Below are 24,967 nucleotides of genomic sequence, written 5' to 3'. Positions count from 1 at the left end.
GCAGTGCCCGCCGCCTCCAGGCTCCGCCCCCCGGAGGCCAATCCTTGGACTGTGCCTTGCGCACAGGGGTCCTCCTGGAGGGAGCGACGGAAGTGAAACTCGCCGAGACCCAGCGTCACTCTCCTTAGCAGAGAAGGTTGTTTAAGTCAAGTTTACTGTCAGTCACGAAACTTGGCTTGTTGGTTCGGTTCGTTGTTTAGGCCCGCGGTGCCTGAGCGCGCTCGCTCTTTCTCCCCCGCTTTGCACGGAAGTGGGCCCGTCCGAGCCGGGTGGCGCATGCGCCTCGGCGGCGGGCGGCGGGGTGTGCTGCGTCGGCTGTGGAGGGCGCCGGGGCGCCCGCCGCCTGCGCAGCTACCGTTCTCCGGCCTCGCTGGCAACCGGCTCTCCGCGCAGGAGTGTCCGTCGCTGGACCGCTTCAGCCCTCCCGGTGTGGTCGCGAGTCGGGTGAGTCTCGGGAGTCTGGGGTGTTCTGAGGAGCGATCCCGTGTCCCTCGTCCGGTCCCCTGAGGGCGCGCGTCCCGCGGTACCACGTCCTGCCGGGGCTGCCAGTCGGCCCTCGGAGGTCGGGACCGGGAAAAGCCGGCCCCGCGTCCTAGCTCCCGCTGGTCCCATCCGGCCGCTGCGCCAGGGAATTTGCCGGTGCGGCTGGAGGTGCATCCCGAGGTCGTCCCTCTGGCGTTTGGTGGGGACATGCTGGTGGTTAAGAGCAGGCTTCGGGTGTCACTCGCTGTTGGAATCCGCCCGCCACTCTCTAGCCTGGTGACCTTGGGTGGCTCTTCCGCTCTCTGAGCCTTGGCTTCCTCGCTTGTAAAATGGGTATAACCTTCAACCCCGTATCTGAGTTGCTGAGCGCCCTGTAAAGTGTGTTGTCGTTATTGTTTACCTAGGAGTTGCGAACTTGCGTGCAGAAAGTGGGGGTCTGTTACCGCGCGTCTCAGCTGCAGTGAAAGTTGTCTCATCCGTCTTGGGATGGGAGAGCCCTCTAAGATCTCCCTTAGTGCACTTTTCAAGGAAAGTGGACATTCACATCTCTTTTCTTGGGTTTAAACACTATCGTGCTTGTGTTTTCACAACAGGCGTTTTATGTAGAGTCGTAAATAAGTCAAAGTTTTGGAAATCTCCATTTAGAACTTTAAATACACAGAAGTTTGCAATGGCAAAGGAATTCTGTGTGATGCGTTTTGTATCTCTTACACGTACAAGCTTTTGCACTTCTTTAGTTGATTTAAAATGAGCCTCTTTCCATCCTTTTTTTACTGTGTTGAGGTCTGAACTAATTCTCAGTCTCTGATAATCATGAATTCAACGTTCAGCAAGCGTTTATTGGGCATTTACTAGGTGCATTTACAAGAATACTCATTCACTAGCTTGTGCATTCTTTGAGGTATCTAGACCGATTTTTGTTTTTCTTTGAAATTCACATGACTTGGCAGAGTGCTAAGTACCCTGTAAGTACTCATAAATGTTTGTTTAAGGAAAGCAACAATGTGTGCGGGTTCCTTGAGAACACTTAATCAGTAGCAACTGTTTAGATTTGGTCATTTTGTGGTGCGATAAGTAGAAGTGGGTCGGGTAGGCAGTCTCCTGCTGTGTCTGCTACCTCTGCTGTGACATGGTTCATAGTTTGAAAAAGTTGGAAAATACTAATTTAAATAATACCAGAGCTTTCTGAAATGTAGCTTTTTAGAAATGTGTGTTAGAAAGCATAAAGTATTAATGTACAGGGTTTTTTTCCCCTGTAGAGCGGGTTCTTCAGACTGAACAACAGACTCTTCCAGCCTTGTTTTTTTGCATATTTTAAAACAACATTAGAAATTATAACTGTAGTGTAAATTTCTTCCTGTGCAGGCACACAATAGCAAAATCTTTCTAAAGAAAAACCAAGTGGCATTAAAATATAAGGTTCTCTCCCGTGATTATAGATCTGCTGGAGTGTGTTATTAGAATGCTTACCCCTTTTCTTTTGGCTAGAGTTAATATATTGCTTGCTCTTGATTTATTTATTTTCTAAAATTGTGCCACCTGGTGGTTGAAATCTGCTGTCTATCATAGAATACTCATTAGGGAAATTTTACCTCTGAGTATGTAGACTAAGGTGAAGGAATGAATGAAATAAGACTATCATTTTTATATCTTTGGTGATAGTACCCTACTCCTTCTACTCTCTCAGCCAAGTCCCAAGGAAAAGTTAAAATTATTTTTTTAGGGGCCTGTTAACCAGACATCAAAACATCACATTTTCACAGTTGAAAATTTTAAAGAGTTTCAGTGGATTGTTTTGGTATCATTATGTGCATACTTGAGGAAGTGAGTGCGGCTGACACGGGGAGGGAGGTGGTGTACTTGTGACAAGTGTACCCTTTCCATGTTTTCTAAATGCCTGTGTAAAGGTGGGACTGAAGTTTTGTATTTAACCAAATAATAGCAGTTTGATGGAATTTATCCCTCTTCCGTCCTGCTCCTAATGGAAGCAGCCATGCAGGAGGTCTTATGTTCCTTTCACTTTGTTTCCGTGGTGCTACTGATGTTCATAATTATCTTGGGACTGCCCTTTTGAAATTATTTTCTGTATTCTTAGTACCACCAAGTGTTTATCCCTTGCATGTGCATTTTATTTCAGGGATTTGAGAAGTTAAGAATGCAGTGTAAGAATATACTCTATGACATCTTTAATTGATGTAGCCAATCTCTTTTGGACAAGTTACAACTGCAGATAACTCAGAGCTTCACCCAACAACCTGTTTCATTGTTGGACATCCAAGACGATAACATCTGCCTTTGCAATTTCTCCCCTTTGATTTCCAGTCCTGTCCTTAGACACATCACAGAGAAAATTCAGTTCAGCCTTTCCTAGCATATGACTGAGAATTTCAGATCTACAAATAATACTTTACATATGTCACACTCACTATTTACTCTTTTAGATACTTCCACATATGTCATTTTAAACCTATGCCAACACCAAGATATAGGTCAAGAGTTAATTCCACTTTAAAGAAGAAGAGACTTAGGTCTCAGATTAGTAACTGAAGTGACGTAACTTGTGAATAGCTGTCCAGTGACATGTACAATGCTGTTCTTTTAATCTAGACAGACCCTCTATTTCTAATAATACAGGATAATAGTATATTGACTTCTTTGGAACTTAAGCCTAGAATTAGTGCCTGTTGGCCTTGTAGCCAGAGTCTTTTTGGGAAATAATTTTTCCAATCTGAATTTATTTCATTCACAAACTGCTGCCAAGGCATGTCTTTCCCATTGTGAACATGGGAAAAATCTGTCACGGTTAGAGATTACGTTGGGTAGTAACTCTGCCACTTACTGCTGTGTAACCTGGGGCTTAGTTTGTCTGTGAAGATGTGAGTGATGCCTATTTTGACCTACAAAAAGATAATTTCTTATGGTTCAGCTGAATTTAAAAGGGTACCCACTTCATAAGGTTGTTGGATTATAACACTGATGCCTAGCTCTTGGTAAGAGTTCAAAAAATTATTTTCTAAACCAGTAATATTGAAGTCTTCTTATGGCTTTGAAGGAATTTTAAAAGTACGAATATGGAATGTATTATACATTTTGCTTTTCTTTGGTTCATAAAAAACACTTTGACTTATATTAGTGTTATTAGAATAGGCTTTTAAAGGTGACTACTGGAAGTTATCAGCACTTACTTAAATGTGTTCTGACAGAAAAATGCCATTGTTTTATAGTCGTGGTTTTATATTACACTCAAGAGTATAGCAGTACATCTGTGTATGCGCCAACTTTTAGGCAAAGCCAGGTGACACAGCGTGGATGGGAGGGAGTATAGGTGAAGGGTGGACAGGGAAAGGGAAGGAAGAGGCTATCTAGCTCAAAAGATATGGTGGAGGAGAGAGGGGAACGATTGGGGATGCAAGGAATATGTTAGGTAAGGGATAAAGTAAGCATTTAGAGCTTTAGGCTAAGGAGTAGCTTCTTACCAAGAAGAATAGCAAAAGGAAACTAAACCATTTTATTGTGCGACATACTCATCTTGGATAAGAGTAGAAGAGCCTCATAAATATATACAATTATTATTTGTCAATTAAAAATAAAATTAAGAAGTAGAAGGGAAGATGTCTTACTGGTATCCTAGCTGGGTCTATGCTAGCATACATATTTGAAGTAAACTTTTGTTATGGAGAGAGGAAAATGTATATCATTATATGTACTTGTGCTTATTTACAATGTGCATGTATGTATTATCTCAGCAGCCAAGTGTCTTCTCAAGTATTTACTTTGCCAATTAAAGAGGTCATTTCAGTATATCATAAGCTTGTTTCTGAACTATAGAGGTATGAATTTGACCGCTAGTTGACAGAAATGTGCAAAAATATTTTGTCAAATACATTTACAAAATAAAACATTAAAAACATTTTCTAGGTGTTTAAAACAGGTACATTTTCTTTCTGAAAAAGTAATCAAGAGCACGGTGGCTCATACCTGTAGTCCTAGCACTCTGGGAGGCAGAGGTGGGAGGATTGCTTGAGGCCAGGAGTTTCAGACCGGCTTGAGCAAGAGTGAGATCCTGTCTATATAAATAGAAATATTAGCCGAGCTTGGTGGTGTGCACCTATAGTCCCAGCTATTGGGTTGGGGGCGCGGGGGCTGAGGCAGGAGGATTACTTGAGCCCAGGAGTTGGAGTGTTCAGTGAGCTGTGATGACGCCACGGCACTGTAGTCTGGGCAACAGAGCAAGACCCTGTCTGAAAAAAAGAAAAAAAAGGGAATCAAGGCAGAAACCAGAGAGCTAATACTACACGTAAATGTGGTTGCATAATATTGGTATAATATCAGATGGCTTAAATTGCTGAACTGTATGAAATTTCATTTTTCTCAGATAAAAAATTTATGTCATTGAAAGGACCTTGTCAGTGGCAGGCAAAGAAAATTTGAACTTGGCTGCATTTTCATTTTCCATTTCAAATAACTACTTAGCTTGGTGCAACAGCCTGATTTGTGATCTTGAGCTGTGGTATGTTTTTGTGTGTGTGTTTTTAGTAGTTAATGAATGGAACAGTGATCTACTGGCATTTTTACAAGTTGCAATCTGATATAGAAGCTATACTCTAATCCTCTGGAATTACAATATTTGTTCAGACTTTTAAAATTTTATTTGTTGGTAGTGGAAGGTGGATGAGCAGTTAGAATTTCTCAGAACATTTTTTAACAGCTTTATTGAGGTATAATTTACATACCATAAAATTCACTCATTGTAAGGGAATTCAATAATTTTAGTAAATTTGTAGAGTTGTGTAACCATTACCACAATTCAGTTTTAGAACATTTTCGTCACCCGAAAAGGTTTCTTTTTGTCCATTTGCAAATTAATCACCATCCTCGCCTTTCAGTCCTAGGCAACCAATGATCAGCTTTTTGTTTCTATAAATTTGCCTTTTCTAGGCATTGTGTATAATACATAGTCTTTTGCATCAGGCTTTTTTCATTTAGTGTAGGGTTTTTAGGTTTATCCATGTGGGAGAGTGCATCAGTAGTTCATCCCTTTTGATTATAAATGGTATTCCATTGTGTAGATGCAGCCATTTTGTTTATCCATTTACCCCTCATCTGACATTTGGATGATTTCCAGTATTGGTTATTATGAATAATGCTCATATGAACATTCATACATGTGTTTGTTTAGATGTGTATTTTCATTTCTCTTGGGTAGATTCCTAGGAGTGCAACTGCTAGATCATGTTAAGTTTGTTTTCAACTTAAGAAACTGCTAAATTGTTTTCTAAAGGTGTAGTAGACACCTTACATTCCCAATAGCAATGCATGAGGTCTAGTTTCTCCACATCCTAACCAATGTCTTCCTATTGTCTGACTTTTTTATAGCTTTTTTATAGCTGTTCTGGTGGATGTTGTGGTATCTCAAGGTTTTAATTTGCATTTCCCTAAAGACTAATGATGATAAGCATCTTTTCATATGCATAATTAACCCATTCCTGTATTTTCTTTGGTAAAATAGAAATTCAAACTTTTCCCCACATTTGTTTTGGGGTCTCTTTTAAAATTGTTTGAAAAGAAAAAAGAAAAAAAATCCAGAAAAAAACAAATAAAACTGATTGTTTGTTCTTCCCCTCCACCCCGCAGGGTCTCACTCTGTCATCCAGGTTACAGTGCAGAGGCCTGATCATAGCTCACTGTAACCTTGAACTCCTGGGCTCAAGAGATCCTCTCACCTCAGCCTCCTCAGGAGCTGGGACTACAGGCACATGGCATCTCATGTGGCTAATTTAAAAAAATTTCTTTTAGAGACAGAGTCTCACTATGTTGTCCAGGCTGGTCTTGAACTCCTGGCCTCATGTCATCCTCTCACCTTGGCCTCCCAGACTGCTGGGATTACAGACGTGAGCCACAGCACCATGAATGAATGAATGAATGAATGAATGAGTGAATTAATATTATGTTGTGCAACCATCACCACCGTCCATCTCTATCACACTTTTCATCTTGTAAAACCCATTAAACTGTAACTCCCTATTCTACCTCTCCCCCTGGCAAATATTATACCATTCCATTAATACTTTCTGTCTCTATAATTTTGACTATTCTAAGTACCTCATGTAAGTGGAATTATACAGTATCAGTCTTTTTGTGACTGACTTATTTCACTCAGCATGCCCTCAAAGTTCATGCATGTTGTAGCATATGTTAGAATTTCCTTCCTTTTTTTTTTTTTTTTTTTTGTTGAGACAGAGTCTCACTTTGTTGCCCAGGCTAGAGTGAGTGCCGTGGCGTCAGCTTAGCTCACAGCAACCTCAGACTCCTCGGCTTAAGCGATCCTACTGCCTCAGCCTCCCAAGTAGCTGGGACTACAGGCATGCGCCACTATGCCCGGCTAATTTTTTTATATAGATTTTTAGTTGTCCATATAATGTCTTTCTATTTTTAGTAGAGACGGGGTCTCGCTCAGGCTGGTCTCGAACTCCTGACCTTGAGCGATCCACCCGCCTCGGCCTCCCAGAGTGCTAGGATTACAGGCGTGAGCTACCGCGCCCGGCCAGAATTTCCTTCCTTTTTAAGGCTGATGTGTATACCACATTGTGCCTAACCATTCATCTCTTGTTGGACATGTGGGTTGCTTCCATGTTTTAGCTATTGTAAATAATACGTTATCCACATGGGTGTACAAATACCTCTTCAAGAACCTGCTTTCAGTTCTTTTGGATGTATAACTGGAAGTGGAATTGCTGTGTCATGTAGTAATTCTATTTTTAATTTTTTGAAGAATTGCTATACCATTTTCCATAGCGGCTGTCTCAGTTTACATTCCCACCAGTAAGTAGTCCACAAGGGCTCCGGTTTCTCCAGTATGCTCTCTTCAATGCTTGTTTTCTGCCTTTTTTTTTTTTTTTCTTTTTTGATAGTTTCTTTTTTTTCTTTTTTGATAGCCATCCTAAAGGATATGAGGTGGTTCCTATATTTTTGTTCTTGAGACTTTTAAAAGATTAAAGCAGTTAATTGGTTCTTTCTTTTGGTAATCATTTCTGAGTTAGAAAGAATTGGTTTAAAAAAAAAGAATAGGTGAATAGTACTAAATAACTATAGCAAACACCTCAAAATAATGTTTTTCCTTTGACCTTGGCTGCTAATTTCCTACTTTGTGAATGAACCAATTTAACTTAATTTTAGGGATTCTAGCTTCATGTTTTCATTGTAATAATTAGTTTTATGGATGTATCTGCTAAATTTGAATTTTTTTTTTTCCACAATCTGCTTCTTGTTTCACTTCATTGTTCAGTTAGGTTTTTTCAGCCAGATGTTATGAAGAAAGCAGTCAATATTAATTCACACTAATGTGAAACTGACTAATGGCCCTTTATCTGTCGCAGAGGTATATACATTTTAAAAGGATTAATAAGCCAATTCTCTTAATTGGTAGAATTTCATCTGAACCAAATGAGTTGTAATCAATTTTTGGATTGTGGGGAAAATATGTGAAGTCAGGCTTATTAATATATAGGCAAGCTGTTTCTGCTTGAGCACTTTTTTGGGTCTCTTGAGGATTCCTGCTTTTGTCCCTTGGAACCTATAGGTTCTCTAGACACTGCTGATAACTTGCTGTGTATGTTAAATCATTGGATAAGGAAGCTGAGGCTCAAGTTTAGTACTTTGCCTAAGGTCACACAGCTCCCCCCCCCCCCCAATCTCACTCTGTTGCCAGGGCTAGAGTGCCATGGCATCAGCCTACCTCACAGCAACCTTAAACTCCTGGGCTCAAGCAATCCTTCTGCTTCAGCCTCCCAAGTAACTGGGACTACAGGCATGCGCCACCATGCCCGGCTAATTTTTCTATATATATATTTTTAGCTGTCCATATAATTTCTGTTTTTAGTAGAGATGGGTTCTCGCTCTTGCTCAGGCTGGTCTTGAACTCCTGACCTCGAACGATCCTCCCGCCTCGGCCTCCCAGAGTGCTAGGATTACAAGTGTGAGCCACCCTGCCTGGCCAACACACAGCTGGTTAATGGTTAACATTCTTTTCTGATAGAAGTCACTGAGGGTTCTTATAGAAAATGCTTTTAGATGGCCTTAACAAATATAATCATGTATATTCAAGACACTCTTGTATCCACAGGTTGCACTGCTGTGATCCATCACCTTCCAAAGATGCATCCTGACTTATCTCCACACTTGCACACTGAAGAATGCAACATCTTGATTAACTTGCTTAAGGAATGTCACAAAAATGTAAGAGTTCAGAAAAATGACTATAAAGCCAAAATGAAACTTAGGTATAACACCCTGATGTAAAATGTTACTGTATCTCCATTAGTGGAAGGAAATGATGCTGTTTTAGTAATGGGTCTAAGCTTAGTAAAGATTAGCAATTGATATGGGTGATATTTCAGAAACATCTCCTTTTATGATTAGTAAAAATCAAGCTTGGTAGTTTGTTAGGGAATTTCTGAAACGGTATGTGATAGTTGGAATCCATGTTTTTAAACTAGAACAGTTATACTCAGCTCTGACTCTTCTGATCATAGTGAAATTATTCTATGATCATCTGCTTTTTGATGACTACCATTCTGTGTTTAATGGTAATGGAAACATTTTATGTGGTTAGATATTAACTAGATTTGATTTATGATTGGCCTAATCTGATGTATTTACTTAATTTTTAGTGGAATGGAAGTAAAATTCTGTGGTTGAAACCCAAATAGAAAAATAGCCCATATTTGGAATGCATTAAATCAAGCTGGTATTTTTATAAGTGTTGAATATTTAGCTTTTTTCCATATATTTGATGCATGACATATTTGTTATGAGAAGCATTTGTGGTTTTTTGGTAATTTTGCATGATGTATTAGTTATTTTTCTCAAGATATTCATAAACTCTAGATATATCAAATTATAATAATAGTAAGTATCACTTAAGTGAGTAAAATTTAAAGACCAAAAGTAAGGTGGTAAGTAATACTAATAACGTGTGAAGTTAGATATTTTTACCGGTTCAAAGAATGTTGTCAATGACAATATACTTTAGGCTATCTATTTTCACCATACATTAAATCAAGAATTGGGAGTTTTCACACACCGACTTACTGACTCAACTGAAAAATGAGCCAGACTAGTAAAATGTAACTTGTAGATTTTTTTAAAGTAAAAATATAAATGTTTACTTTTTAAGGAACAGAAACTGATTTGTATTGATTTAATGTACAATATTTCAATTCTGTATATTGTCAGTTACAGGCAGAGACACTAAAGGAGAGGGTCTACCAACAGAGGCACAGTGGAGAGAGAGGGACTTGTGGAATAATGTTTAAGTCTGTCATTGAGCATTTTGCCAGTACAGCCCTTAGAGGTGTGTTGTGTGTTTCATAATGCTGGACATAAATAAGGATATTATCTCTTCATATTTGTTTACTAAGTTAGGTTAAGGGCCAGAGTTTTCAATCCTTGATTTTAAGTAATCTTTGTTACATGTTTATTTTTGCATTTTGTCTTTTGGTCCATGAGTACTTTAACTTGGAATCAAATTAAACATTGTTTTTTTTCCCCTTTCAAAAGGATTTCTTATAATAAAGGTGGCATCTCAAATCATTGGAGCTAAAGATGGACTTTTCAAAAAATTAACCTTTTTGAAGTATAATTTATGTGTAAAAAAAAAAATGGCATCTATTTTAAGTGTACGGTCTGATGAGTTTTGACAAATATAAACACCCATACAACCACCATCACATTGAAGATCTAAAACATTTCTATCAAAGAGGTCCCTGGGCTCCTTTGCATTGAGTCCTCAACCCTCACCTCTGGCCCAGGTAACCACTCAACTACTTTTTGTTGCTATAGATTAGTTTTGCTATTCTAGAATTTGTTCTAAATGTATTTTATGTTGCGTATTCTTGTATTTTGCTTCACATAGGTTTTTGAGCTTTTTTTTTTTTTTTTTGAGACAGAGTCTCACTCTGTTGCCCAGGCTAGAGTGAGTGCCGTGGCGTCAGCCTAGCTCACAGCAACCTCAAACTCCTGAGCTCAAGCGATCCTCCTGTCTCAGCCTCCCGAGTAGCTGGGACTACAGGCATGCACCACCATGCCTGGCTAATTTTTTCTATATATATTTTTAGCTGTCCATATAATTTCTTTCTATTTTTAGTAGAGGTGGGGTCTCGCTCTTGCTCAGGCTGGTCTCGAACTCCTGAGCTCAAACGATCCGCGCACCTCAGCCTCCCAGAGTGCTAGGATTACAGGCGTGAGCCACCGCGCCCGGCCGGTTTTTGAGCTTCATACATGCTGTTGTGTGTGTCCTTAGTTCATTCATTTTTACTTCTGAGTGGTATGTCATTATATGGACATGCCACAGTTTATCTGCCTATTGATGGACATTTAGGTTGTTTGCAGTTGTGCTATTTTGGTTAAAGCTGCTACGAACATTCATGTACAAGTCTTTGTTTGGACATCTTTTTATTTCTCTTGGGTAAATACCTAGGAATGGAATTACTAGGTCATGTGGTAAGAATATGTTTAACTTTATAAGAGGCTGCCAAAATGTTTTCCATTCTGTATTATTCCTGTCAGCTCCCTATCGTCACCAGCACTTGATATTGTTAATCTTTTTAACTTCAGCCATTTTATGGGTATGTAGCAGTATCTCATTTTGGTTTTTAATTGTATTTCCCTGGTGGCTATTGATTTTGAGCGTCCTTTCATGTGCTTATTAGCCATTCACATAAAATCTTTTGTCCCTATTTAAAAATTGGGTTGTTTGTCTTATGGTTGAGTTACAAGCATTCTTTTTATCATTTGGCATACAAATCTTTTGACTGATAGGTGTATTATGAATATTTTTTTCAGTCTGTGGCATTCTTTTTTATTTTCTTAAGGATGTGTTTCAAAGAGCAGCTTGTATATTTGACCAAGTCTTATTTATCTTTTTTTTTTTTTTTCCTGAGACAGAGTCTTGTTCTGTTACCCTGGGGAGAGTACAGTGGTGTCATTATAGCTCACAGCAACCTCAAACTCCTGGGCTCAGGAGATCTTCTTGCCTCAGCCTCCCAAGTAGCTGGGACCATAGGATCGTACCACGATGCCTGTTTAATTCATTTTTTTTGTTTTATAACCATTTTTTTTTCCTGTGTCCTAAGAGTCTTTGTATATTCCCTTGTGTTTCTTCTAGAGTTTTCTAGTTTAAGCATTTACATTTAGGTCTGTGATTTATTTCACGTTAATTTTTGTGTATGGTATGAGGTATAGTTGAACTTCATTTCTTTGCCTGTGGATATCCAGTTGTTTCAACACCATTTGTTGGAGAAACTAATTCTTTTTCCACTGATTTACATGATCCCTTTGTCAAAAATCAATTGACCGTATGTGAATGGGTCTATTTCTGGGCTTTCTAATCTGTTCCGCTGATTTATATTTCTATTCTTAGCACTAGTACCACACTGTCTTGATTACTGTCGCCTTGCAGTAAGTCTCGAAACCAAATCATGTAAATCCTCCAACTCTGTCCTTTTTCAAAGTTGTTTTGGCTATTTTAGGTTCTTTTCATTTCCATATTAATTTTAGAATCAGCTTGTCAATTTCTACAAAAAATATGTTTACTGGTTTTCATAAGAGGCTGAATATTATTGACCACTTGGATTTTATCTTTTCTGTTGGCAGGAAATGTTTGATTCTTTTCTTTAGGCATGTTTTTAAGTATTTTTAGGGCATGTCTGGAGTAGCGTTTACTCTGGGGTTAGTTTAGCCCAGCTACTAAAGCATGATTTTTCTTGATTCTCTATTGATGGACTTGAGTGTTCAGTGAGCTCTCTACTTTGGCCTGTAAGAACTTCATTGACTGCCATCCCTGTGTAGCTCTCTGCATTTTCCAGCTTACAGTTGCTGTAGTTGTTCTTTGTAGTTACTATGGCCTTGTGAAGTTTCTTCCAACACATGTACAGCTGAATGAATGCTCAGTGACTCAAGGGAACCCCATGTAGATTTCTGGAGTTTTTTTTTTTTTTTTTTTTTTCTGTGTATCTCTACCTGACAAATTCCAGCTGGCTCAGCTCAGTGAGACCACCACCAATCTCTTCTTGAGTTCTCTTTCCCTGTTACATGGTTTGGAAATTGCCTCTGGGTAGAAAGCTAGGTGACCGTAGGGTTTACGTTGTTTTGTTTCTTTCTCAGGTATCACAGTCCTGCACAGTCTGTTTTCCCAGTGTGTGTCCCAATGTTCCATGTATTTTATCCAGTTTTCTAGTTGTTGGGAGGGCTGGTTTTTACCACTTATTCCTTCATGGACAGAAACAGAAGTTTTGTAGTTGGATTTTTAAATAAATGGCACAGGGACAATTAATAGAGCCATTTGGAAAAAGTTAAAATACTTAACATATGAATCAACTTCTAATGGATCAGACATCTAAATGCCAAAAATGAAGTAATACAGATACTAAGAAAACATGGGTAAATGCCTTTATAACCTAAGTGTAGGGAAAGACTGCTTAACGAGGACTCTAAATTCCAGAGGCAATAAAATCAAAGATTGATAAATTTGCATTATTTGCATTACAAAAATGCAGAGTCAAAAGGCCAGTTTTTTAAACTGGAGACAGTATTGGCAACACATGACACAGGTAATGAGATAATAGTCCTGATGTTATAAATGCAGGACCCTTAAAAATTGAGGGGAAGAAGAGGCCAAAAATCAAAGAGAAAAATGAGCAAAAGCATGAACAATTTACAAAAAGAGAAAAGATGACCTTTAATGTATGTAAAGAAGTTCAGCCTCACTCAGTAGTTAGAGAAACTCAAATTAAATATGCTGAGATACCATTCGTTATCCTCAGGGAGGCAAATTTAAACAGTATGATAGTATATTCTGTTCGGGAGGTAGTAGGAGAAGGTCACTCTTCTTTGATTTTTGATGGGATTGAAAATTGGTAGAGCTTTTATAGAGAAGAGTTTGACAGTGTCTGGCAAAACTGCAGTGTATTTAAGTTTTGACCCATCATTCCCATTTCTAGGAGTTTAAACTTAAAAGTATAACTTCGACAGTATGAAAATATGTACAAAGTTATTGATTTCAGCATTGTTTGAAAGTGCAAAATGTTGGAAACAACCTTTCCCAACATACAGTGGTTGACATCCACAGGATGGAATACTGTACAGCTGTTTTTTAATTTTTATTTTTAAGTAGACTTCATTTTTAAGGACAGTTTTAGCTTTATAGATAAATTGTTAATGTATTAATAGTACAGAGAGTTCCCATATACCCCACACCTAGTGTCCCCTGTTACTAACATCTTACACTGGTACAATTAATGAACTAAATGTACCTTCCCAGTGTAAGATGTTAATAACAATGTATAATTAATAAGCCAATATTGATATATGATCATTAATTAAAGTCCATGCTTTATTCAGATTTATTCATGTTAGGTGTTTACTTACTGTCTTTTTTGTATTACAGGATTCCATCCAGGATACACATTACTGTTAGGTATCATGGCTATTTAGACACCTCTTGGCTGTGATAATTTCTTTCTTTGTTTATTTTTATTTTTTTTGAGACAGAGTCTTGATCTCCCAGGCTGGGATGCAGTGGCACAGTTATAGGTTACTGTAACCTCAAATTCCTGGCTTAAGGGATCCTTCTGCCTCAAACTCTTGAGTAGCTAGAAAGAACTACAGGCATGTGCTAGCATGCCTACCTAATTTTTTATTTTTATTTTTTTTTGTAAAGATGAGAGTCTCACTATGTTGCCCAGGCTGGTTTCAAACTCCTGGCTTCAAGCAGTCCTCCTGGCTTGGTCTCCCAAGTGCTGGGATTACTGGCTTATGCTTTGCTTTTGATGACCTTGAGAGTTTTGAGGAATAATGCTCAGGCATTTTGTAGAATGCCTCTCTTTTTGAATTTGTCGTATGCTTTTCCCATGGTTAGACTGGTACAATGTGTTTTTGGGAGGGAGACCACAGAGGTAAAGGATCATTTTCATCATATCATATCAAGGCTACATACTACAACATAGATTATCACTGTTGATATTGACCTTGATTACCTGGCTAGAGTAGTATTTGTCAGGTTTCTTTAAAGTTATTCTTTCCCTTCTTTTTCATAACTCTTTGGAAGGAAGTCACTTAAGGGCTGGGGAGTTATGCTGTTTTTCCTAGAGGGTGGAATATCTACGTAATTTTTTGGAATTATGTTCTGGAGACTTGTCTCTTTTCCCCCATTTATTTACTCATATCAGTATGGGGTCATGTATATTTATTTTATAATTTGGGTTATAATCTATTATACTTTTTTTTTTTGCTCAAATTGTTCCAGCTTTGGCCACTGGGGAGTCTTTCAATTGGCTCTTATGTATGGCTGTTTAAAAAAAGAAAGGAAAATTTCTATGAATTGACATGTAATGACTTCTAGGATATATTTAGTGAAAAAAATCAAAGCGCAAGAGTGTTTTTAGTACCCTAGAGTTTGTGTAAAAAAGGAGGAAGAGATAAGCAAAACATACTTGTATCTCATCATTTGTGCAAAAAAAAAAAAAAAAAAAAAGATAACCTGAAACTAATGAAATTCATTACTTTCTGGGATGAGTAGGAACAGGGTAAAAAGAATGAGGGAGTGACACTTTTTCAATTACATTTTTGTATAGTTCTTGCTTTTTGAGCCTGGTTAATGTTCCACATGCTCAAAAAGCAAGGATGGGAAGAAAACTGAGAAATAGAATACAAGCAAAACCAAATGAACCTAACTTTATTTCAAATGAGCCATCGAATTACACTAAAGGTAAAAATGAACTAACCCTAATAATTTGAACATAGGCTAAAGACAGAAAGAGCTGTGGTTAGTACAGTTTGGGTTTTGCAATGGCATAGATCAGCAATCTGAAACTGACTTCTGTGTATTCTAGGGTTGAGCAAATACGTAAAATATTTTAGATAAGAAGAGACAGGTTTCTTACTGCTATAAATATGGAAGAGGAAAGGCTAGGATGAATTCTGTGGTGTTAGATTGGAATTGGAGATGTCAGTGTGAACTCATGGCTTTTAATATATATTAGATGAAGAATATATATATGTGTATGTATATGTGTATGTATGTATGTATATATTTTTTTACAGAAAAAAAAAATAAATCTTTTCCTGTAGCAACAAGCATACCTAGTGCCCAGATTTTGGTTTCTAACTACCATTCTCTGGGAAACAGGAACAGGGATCCTTGGAGAAATGGCTACTTCTAGGGTTAGGGCTGGGCAAGAACAAGAACCTGAAGTGTCTCATACCAGGAAATAAGACATAGAAGAATGATGGGGACTGTCAAAAGGACAGGGGCCAGCTTGAACTCCCACTGGCCAAAAATGGGACAGAGCATCAGAGTAATGAAAATAACATAATCAGTTAAATAAGAATCTGTGAGTCCAAACTCATATAAATATATGGATGAAAAGGAAAAGCTTTCCTTACGGTAGAATGCCAGCTAATAAAATATAAATGGAATGCTAGAATTAGAAAATCACTATATGGTAACCATTGTAGTAAAAATTGATTTAGTCAAGAATCATTAATAGGTCCTGATACTAACGGGTGAAAAGTTTGAGGAATAACGATAGTTATATGATCTCAAAGTATCTGCACATAATAATTATAAAGGCAAAACTAACAACTTTACAGTGGAGAAACTTGGCAGATCACTCCTTACCTAGGTGATCAAAGTTAACATCACCAGTAATGGGACAAATTGCCATGTGTCTCTTAATGTGATACATTGAGAAGGACGCAGCATTACCGTGTTTAATCGACAAAATGAATGCATTAAATTACCTAAGCCTTGAATTTGTGTTATTCTACATTATAATCTTTTTGTTGTTTAGTCCATCATTCTGAGAGCCCTTTCTGTGCTGGCGCGCAGCAGTGCTCTCCAACCCTCTTGAAGTACATGACTGTTTTATCTCCATATAGCCCTAACTTGCTGGGCTTTTGTCATTCTTTCCATGTTTTATAGCTCTGTGGTTTTTGCCCATGGCTGTCAGTATCTAGGGGCTGCTTCTGATCTACTGGCCTATTTTGCCTACATTTGTCATTAAGAGGAAGATACTCTTTCTGTCTAGTTAAAATACAGAATTTAGAATAGCTGTTTTCCTCAAAGCTACTTGGAAGTCCTCCTGTATTTTCTTTTCTGATTTATAAAAGCAATGGGTAAATAATCCATGTCATTGTAGATAGTGTAAAAAATCTAGGAAAGTGTAAAGCAAACAAAAATTGCCTTTTATTCCTCTACCCAGAGATAAAGTCATTGACAATTGGGTTTATCCAGCATTTTTTATCTTGATATTTTTCCTCTTTTTGTCTTCTTCCTATTAGCGTTTTAAAATGCGCACATCTTTTCCATCCTGAGCAAATGAATATATAAAATCCCTTCTGATAGTCTCAGCCTTCTGGTTTCCTATATTAGCTTCCCTTTCGGAGCAAACTTTTGAAAGAATATTGCTTTCTCCTCTTTTCAGTTTTGTTTCTACCCTCTCTTAGGATCCAGACACTGCAAGGTCGCTAACAACTGCACTGTTGCCACATTCGGTGGGCGTTTTCAGTAGCTCCCTCACTCTTCTCCCAGGCGGTGTTTGCTTCCTTCTCAAAGCACTGTTCCGCGGGCTTCTACCATACTTTTCTCTTCCCTGGTTTCTCTTATGTTTCTTTGGCCACTTGGTCTCTTCACCAGACTCTCCTCTACCCTATACCTGTTTTTCAGGCTTCCTCTTCCTGGAAACGTTCATTCACTCCCATGTTTTCAGTAACTCTCATATCTTTATCTCTGGTGTCTGTTTCTTCTGATTTTCAGGTCTGTTTCTGTCAACTACATGGTGGACTTAATGATTCCACAGATAAACTCAATATGTTCAGACACAAATTCGTCTCATCTCTTTTTAAAACCTCTTCTTTCTATCTTATTGAATGACATTGACTTGTCCAAGCCGGAAACCAGTGTCATCTTTAATTCCTCTGTCTGCCTCACATGTGAACCGTCACCAAGTGGTGCCCGTTCTCTCTGCCAGGTATCTCTGGACTCATTGTTCTCATTTGCCAGTGCCACTAACGTAGTCTGTGCCAGTGTTATTGGGACCACCTGTAAATGACTTTTGTATGGTCTCCTGACCGTTTTGTCCTCTTCTCTGTCCAGATCCACTTTCCATACTGCATCTAGAGTGATCTTTCAAAAATAAATTTAGTCCTTGTTCCCCTTAAATAGCTCCCTTTACCTATAGGATGAAATCTAAATTTCTGCCTTATGTTTCAAGGGCTTCATGAAACTGGTCCCTGGGTAGCTCTCAGGCTTCACCTCTCTCCCACAACTCCTTCTCCCTCACTCCTGCATGCCCTTTTTTGCAGTTATACTGGAGAATGTTATTTTTCTATTGTAAGCCTTTATACTTGATTTTTCCTTTGCTTAGCTTAGAGTATTTCTCACTATTTCTACTTAATGTTTGCAAAACCAGGTTTTACATCCTGCAGGTTTTCTTCTTAATTGGTCATTTCCTCTCCCTTTTCTTCTAACCTGGCCTAGATTCTCTTGGTACAGTCACTCTGTACTTCAGTAGCATCATACATAATACATTTCCTACTTCGTGACAGTTCTTGCACTTTTATGTCTGAAAATATATAAGAATATAGCTGGATTCTCATATCTGCTTTTATATTCAATCTGTCTTATAGCCCCTAGAAGACTCTATTGTATCCTTGTAAGGGGATAAAAGTGAACAAAATAAATAAGGTCTTTGTGTTATTAGGGAAATAGTTTTGACCTTGTGCATCCCCTGAAAAGGTCTTGGGAGCCCCTGGGTGTCCCTGGACTACACTTTGAAGACCACTGCTTTATGGCAGTCACATTATTCGTCTCCTTCCCTCTGACTGTGTGCTGTGAGAGTAGGGCCCAGAGCCACCTTGCTCACTGCTGTATCCCTAGGGACTGGAACCTTGCTCTCCATGTAAGAGGTTGTCAGATATCTGTTGATTGCTTCACTTATTCAATTACTTAGTTGGTTCAGTTCTCAAGAAATAGACATCAGGCACGGGAGACTTTCTCTGTATATGTACAAAAGAATTGCAGTCTGTAGGCATTTGTTGTACTCCAATTTCAGTGGGGCATTTGGGTGTAATATTTTGCACATAATGTCACAAGAGTATAATTCTCATAGTTAATGTTGAGGTGAAAAGAAACATAAATTAGTTTTTGTCATTGATTTTTAAAAGGAAGATATATGTATACGGGATGATATGAATAAATTTAAACTAAACTGTGAAATACTGTCTTACGTTCGGAAAGTCTTGTCTTCTGTTATTTCTTTCTGCTTGACTAGATAGAAGAGGTGAAAATGTGTTGTCCCTGTTTATTTGTTGTCAAGGAAGTAGTTTAGGAAAAACCCACAGGAAATATTTATCCGGAAAAGGTTGTTAGGTAACAAATGGGAGATTCTAGTCTATCTTAAATGCTTTCCAGAAAAACTGACCACTTATTCAATGTGGACTTGAAAAGTACGTTTAAAGTGGTAGTGAAGCAGGAAAAAAGGAAACAGCATGAGACGTAGCTTACTAATTAATTATGTGTTGTCTGGTTTCCATGAAAGCCTTAATTAGAAAGAAAAGGAAAAGATGTGCTTTTCATTACAACTGTGAGTTCAGCATTTATGGCATGTCATTATAGCAGCTCACCACACTATCTCACCCACCCTTGAAAATCATGAAGTACAAGCACACTAATTATGGTCCTACTAAAATTCGGGTTCTTAACTTCAGGCTTCATCTTAACCTGCTTTAGAGTATTCATACTTTTTCCCATGATAATAGGTATAGGACTTGAAACAACTAGGATATTTTTGTTTTGTTTTTCAAGCAAAACAGACTTTGAACTTCAGACATAAATTTCCTATATTGTAAATTAGTGGCTTATTTATATGGCCTATATAGGGCATCTAATACAGTGCCATGTATTTGATGTATTTTGGCGACATTTTGAATGGAGGCAAATGAGAAAATGGCTCTGGCACCAGGTATTTACTGAATGGCTCTTTTATGGGACAGGGTGTTTGCTAGTGAAGTAAGTTACTCATGTCAACGTGGCCACACTGCAGCTTGATGCCACTTCCTGTGTTAGAGACTGGATTATGCTGTGATTTTCATGTGCCTCTTAAAGAAAAGGTTATTAGGTGATAAAACTTTTACGTTGTCTTTGTGAGGTTCTGGTGGGTTAGCAGGCTTCCCTTTTATCAAGGAAAAGGTCTTTTTTATTTTTGTTTCTATTTGTAGAACATTTATTCTTCCTTTGTAAGAAGGACCAGGATAAGCCTGTTTATTTGTATACAGTTGACCCTTGAACAACTTGGGGGTAAGGGGAACTAATCCCCCTGTACAGTCAAAAGTCCATGTATAACTTTTGACTCCCCCAAAACTTAACTATTAAAAGCCTACTGTTGACCGGAAGCCTTACCAATAGCATAAACAGTATTAACATATTTTGTATGTATATGTATTATATAATGTATTCTTACAATGAAGTAAGCTAGAGAAAAAATCATAAGAAAAAAATACATTTATGGTACTATACTGTGTTTATCAATACTGTAAGTTTATGTCATCTGTAAAGAAGGTGAATCATCTGTCTGAAATGGCAGGCAGCTGTAGCTGCAGACCTCAATCTACAGTACATATGAAGCAATTCAACTTTTTCTTGTAATGTCGTGACTTTTCTTTGCTTCTTGGGAGCACGTCCAGCATCACTAGTGGCACTTTGTATGGATTTCATGGTGTTACTCAAGGTTTACACTAAACATGAACTGCTCACAAGATGATTGGCGTCATGTGGCATTTTAAGTGGATACTCACAACTCTTGAGCTCACTGCAATAGCAACAGGAGGTAGCTATGAAATTATTACAGTAGTACAGTATGTACTACAATTAATTTTATGCAATTATGATTTAATACAGCATCTTTATGTTTGTTTACATTTCTCTTGACTTCTAACGGTGCCGTGTATGGTCTGTAAGTGTGTGTGTTAGTTTTGATAAATTTTAACTTTTTACAATAGATTCGTGTATATTTTATAATAGTAAATGATAAAATAGACTAGTATCACATATATTTTATGCATTCACGCCATACCTTTTTCTTATTAATATATTTTTTAACATTTCTAGGCTATGTGGTTCGTCGACAAGTTCTTTCATATGATTGCAAATCTTCAAAAAATTTTCCAATATATTATTGTAGGAAAAAATCCACGTATCAGTGGACCAAGGAGTTCAAATTCATGGTGTTCAAGGGTCAACTGTATGTTATACATGTGATTCAACTGTTACTTGCTTATTAACAAAGTGACAGTGTAAACTCATTTCTGTATGAATATTTAAATTTTACATGCCAGAGACTGTGGCATATTATGGGATGAAATATTTTACTCCCTTTTTTCCTTCTAGCACAACATTCTGAAATTTTTTGGTCATTGCAACGATCTTGATCGGAAGATGAGAAAATGCTTGAAAAAAGAGGTAAGAATATTGTCAAAGGATGGAAATGGTTGAACAGTGGAACAGAACATTTTTGAATATTACGTATTTTTGCCATTATTGAATTTTTCTCCAGATTTTAGTATCACAGAGAAAATTCACATGTATGATCTCCCTTCTAAAACCAAGAGGAGAAATGAAAGCCTCTTCTGGATACAGTTTCAGAACATTTCTCTTTTTTTTTTTTTGCCATGCACACAGATGATGAAAACAGCTTCTTTATTATAATCACCATAACTCATCTGGATGAATTTTAAGGTTTGGGAAACTGAATCTCTGGTCAGCAGAAAGACTTATGTCAATCAGCTATTTGCTGATTAGCAGGTAACTTAAACTCTCTGGGCCTCAATTTCCATATATAAATTGAGGAGGCTAGACTTAGGCTCTTTCCGGCTTTAACATTTTGAATTTCTTTGTAGTTATGCTTTGTACAAGCCATGGGGATCTCGTTTGACTTGTCTGGGAAGACTGTCATATCCTGAACCTGGTTTTAGACCCGGCTGGACTTGGGCAAATGACCAAAGTACAAAGTACATTGTCATTTTCCAGGCACTCCATGTTCTAGAGTAGTGTTTTTGTTTTTGTCCCCCCAATAATTTTATGAGGAAACTTAACATATGACACGTAAAAGGAATGACTTTGAAGGGACCTGGTACTTCATCTGTAATTTGCAGTAGCCTTTTGATGAGGAAGGAAAAAAAGTTTGAAAACTACCATTCCAGAAGCTATGTTTAGAGTCCTTCAGTCAAAGCGTTTGACCTAGAAAACTTCTTAAAGATTATCTAGCCCTGAGGTTATTGGACCAGGAGAGTGAAGTAACTCAAAGTCACACATCTCCACACTGCTTTCTCTCAGGGGTGCTGGAAGGGGTTCTAGCCACGTCCTTGGTTAGCTCTCTGTCACTAATCATTCATTTCTGTGACCTGTCTTTCCATATCTGTGGCTCCTAAAAGATTTTGATGTTCAACTGTTCACATATACTCAGGTTTTTCAATTTGGATTTACTTTTACTGTTCTGCCCCTCTGCTCAGGGGAAAAATATTCATTCACCTTTAAAATACATTTGTGTTGGTATATATATTATAAGCATGTGAATATATACATATAGAAACACTTAGTAGTCGAGTTTCTCTGCTTTAAACATAAAGTAACCATTTGAGAAAATCTAAGTGCTTTTTACATGCCAGACTTTGTGTTTCCTGTTAGTTGTAACCTGCTGGCTAGATCAGAATACTAGGCCGAAAATCTCTTACTTGAAAACTGCATGTAGATGTAACTGATTATAGAGACAGGATTTGGGGAGAATCAGCTTTGATGACTATTTATAATGAAAACGTCCTGGGAAGATCAGCTGACTGTATGTTTCCATATGAGTTAATAGGATAATATGGTTGCTAAGAGCCAGTTACTCTTTTGATAATTTCTATAGCAATATAATGTGACAAAGTCATAAGATCTAGGCCCACTCTAGTCCATGTCTATCACCATGTCTGGAGCACTGTATTCAATCGTAGTTGTGATTTATTTTTTAAATCAGGGCCATGAATGTTAAAGTGCTATGTGAAATAAAAGTCATTTTGTAGGTCAGATATTAGAAGACAAGCCATGTTCTGTGGAACAATTGTAGAAACCAGCAATGTTCAGCCTGAAGAAGAGGTGATGAGTGGTTATCTATAATTGGATGTTTGAAAATTATAGCAGGCAAGAAGAAATAGAAGGCAGTAGGAGAGTTTACAGGGAAAGACTTTTTGGTTGAATGTAAAAACTTTGGAACAAGTAGAGCTGTCCAACAGTTAAACAGGTTACCTGTCAGGGTAGTGAGCCCCTCCTAAGTAGAAGTGCTCAGCAAGAGTTAGAGGACTTGCTACACTATGAACCCCTAAGAACAAGGACAGAACTCATCCATCTTAAATACTTACTGAATTCATATTTTGGGAGGAAATTGATTCAGCAAATATTTTGGGGCCTATTAGGATGTAGGTGCTATACTGTATTGAATGAAATTATACTAGATGTCCTCAAAGGTCACTGTTTCAGATCTCAGAGTCAGTGACATAAAAGATAAACAAGAATTTTGTCAGTAAAAACGTTTTTATTTTGCGAATATTTCTAACTATTTATAAATGGTGACATAATCTGCTGTTTCTTCTCTCCCCCTTCTTCCTTTTATTTTCCAGTACATGGAAAAGAGGACCAAGAGCAGGGAGCTTGGTGAAGCGATGCGAAAGAGACTTGTTAATCCTCCAGAGGAATCTGAAAAATAAATTATATTTCCATTGGATGCCTTGGCTAAGAGAAGACTCTTGGTTGATATCTGAAAGAATACTGTCTTATTTGGTCTCTAGAATCCTTTGAATGGAAAGTGACCCATGAGAAATTGGACCATGGAGAAATATGAAAACCCTGGATTCTGAGTATCTGTTGGGAAGAGCCTTTAGTACCATCCCTCCTCTTACCAGCAAACCTGACTTCTACCACGTTTCTTCCCTTTATTTACAACCAGTTAACATTTGAGTAACTTAGCTCCCTCAATAAAATAATTTATTTAAATAATTTTTCCCCCTTTCTCTTAGACTCTTTTGGAATTAGGGCAAAATGGTGGCTTCCCTTTTTGACAACGTGACGATTCTAAAGCTTAAACATTGAAGACATACACTAGGGCAAAAAAGGTTTCTGGGGAAATCCCAGGAGTATTAATTAACTGTATGAAATTGTTCTAATGTTATTGTTTTTAAGGAATGATTTTCTAAAAGATTAAATATTTAATATTGATAAAATTGCATCTGGTTCGGATTTAAGTTTTAGCAGACTTTGCTTCCCCATGTGGTTGAACGTGCCCACTCTAGGTGCCAGTTAACTCCTGGCATTAACCTTGAGCCAGTGTCTCCCCTCTGCTGGGTACAGGGCTCCTCTTCCCACGCTCAATTCTAGCAGTCATCTCGCCAGTGTTCCTTCTGCCAGGTGTTCCTGAGGCCTGTGACAATCTGCAAGTCAGCAGCTTGCAGCTACAACCACAGCAGGAGTTTGGTCTTTGTGTCAGGTAGGTGTCAAGGAACAGACTGAGCTGTGAGCTCCTTCCAGTGGAATTCTGTGTATAATATCCAGCATGAGGCCTTGTTGGTGTCAGTGTTTATAGTAAGTGGATTTCCCCATCACAGGAAATGTTCAAGAAGCTGGACGTGTACACTTAGCAAGGCAATTACAGAGGATAACACAGTCAATGAAGGGGTGGGGGAAGACCCAGAATTAATTCTGAAGTCCCTCACAAGACAGATTGTATGAATATTTTAGTTCCCTGAGTGTCAGGCAGTACACTCAGGTACAGACATTTTGCCATTAGAATCTTGTAGTAAAGTGACAAGTTGATTATTAGTCAACTCTAATCATGAATTGCCGTGATTAGGTAGGTGACATGGGAAACATAGAAAGGGTCTCCATGACCAGTCCTGAGTGACCTTTGACAAACGAGTGTAAATGGGATGCATTCTAGGGAACTTTTAAGTCATTTAGCATGACTGGAATATCGGAGCTGGTAGTGGAAGATCACAAACAGCTTTGAAATCTGTGGGAATAGTATCTTCAATGCTGTGGTGGCCAGTTACAGATTTTAATACAGTGATTAGGGGTTTGGGGAGAGGGGTTAGTTGGAGGGGTGCTATATTTCAATTTGTATTTTAGTAAGATTTTTGTGGTATAGTTTGGGGGATTAATTGGAAGGGAAGGAAGATTACACCCAGGGAGAACAATTAGAGTTTTGTCCTAATTTAAGTTAGAATTGAGGGCCTGAATTAAAGATGTGGCTTTGGGGATCAAGAGGATCGGTGTGACTGACTAGGTAAAGGATTTAAGGAAGAGTCTAGGGTGTCTCGGGCGTTCAGTTTGTGCCTGCATTCTGACGGCACCCTTCCTGGACGGCGAGGGAGCACTGGAGAGGTGCGGTGTGGGGGGGGA

At 38.2% G+C, this 24,967-nt stretch overlaps 1 protein-coding gene across 2 annotated transcripts; it reads left to right on the top strand.

Moving 5' to 3' along the window:
- Nucleotides 1-318: 318 nt before the first annotated feature.
- Nucleotides 319-23,639, top strand: CMC2 (C-X9-C motif containing 2). 2 transcript variants are annotated; one of them, XR_011231294.1, is made up of 5 exons: nt 8,656-8,718; nt 10,042-10,292; nt 20,927-20,998; nt 21,218-21,340; nt 23,194-23,244. XR_011231294.1 is itself a non-coding variant. In XM_069456490.1 (4 exons), exons 2-4 carry the CDS (start codon nt 8,638-8,640, stop codon nt 23,278-23,280), a joined length of 240 nt encoding a protein of 79 aa, XP_069312591.1. In that variant the 5' UTR covers nt 319-444; nt 8,606-8,637; the 3' UTR covers nt 23,281-23,639. The 2 variants fall into 2 exon arrangements, 1 of the variants encoding a protein (XP_069312591.1); XM_069456490.1 differs by lacking the exons at nt 10,042-10,292; nt 21,218-21,340 and adding an exon at nt 319-444 and having other exon boundaries at nt 8,606-8,718; nt 23,194-23,639.
- Nucleotides 23,640-24,967: the final 1,328 nt, after the last annotated feature.

The sequence above is a fragment of the Eulemur rufifrons genome, chromosome 23 (genome assembly GCF_041146395.1).
Source record: "Eulemur rufifrons isolate Redbay chromosome 23, OSU_ERuf_1, whole genome shotgun sequence".
NCBI lineage: Eukaryota > Metazoa > Chordata > Mammalia > Primates > Lemuridae > Eulemur > Eulemur rufifrons.
The sequence above is the reverse complement of the archived record's forward strand: the minus strand, read 5'-3'. Positions and strand labels throughout refer to the sequence as shown.

Coding starts and splice junctions, on each gene's coding strand:
- CMC2 (XM_069456490.1), top strand. CDS start 8,638: ATGCATCCTGACTTATCTCCACACTTGCACACTGAAGAATGCAACATC. Junction 8,719..20,926: donor TTAAGGAATGTCACAAAAAT/GTAAGAGTTCAG, acceptor TTTTCCTTCTAG/CACAACATTCTGAAATTTTT. Junction 20,999..23,193: donor GAAAATGCTTGAAAAAAGAG/GTAAGAATATTG, acceptor TTTATTTTCCAG/TACATGGAAAAGAGGACCAA.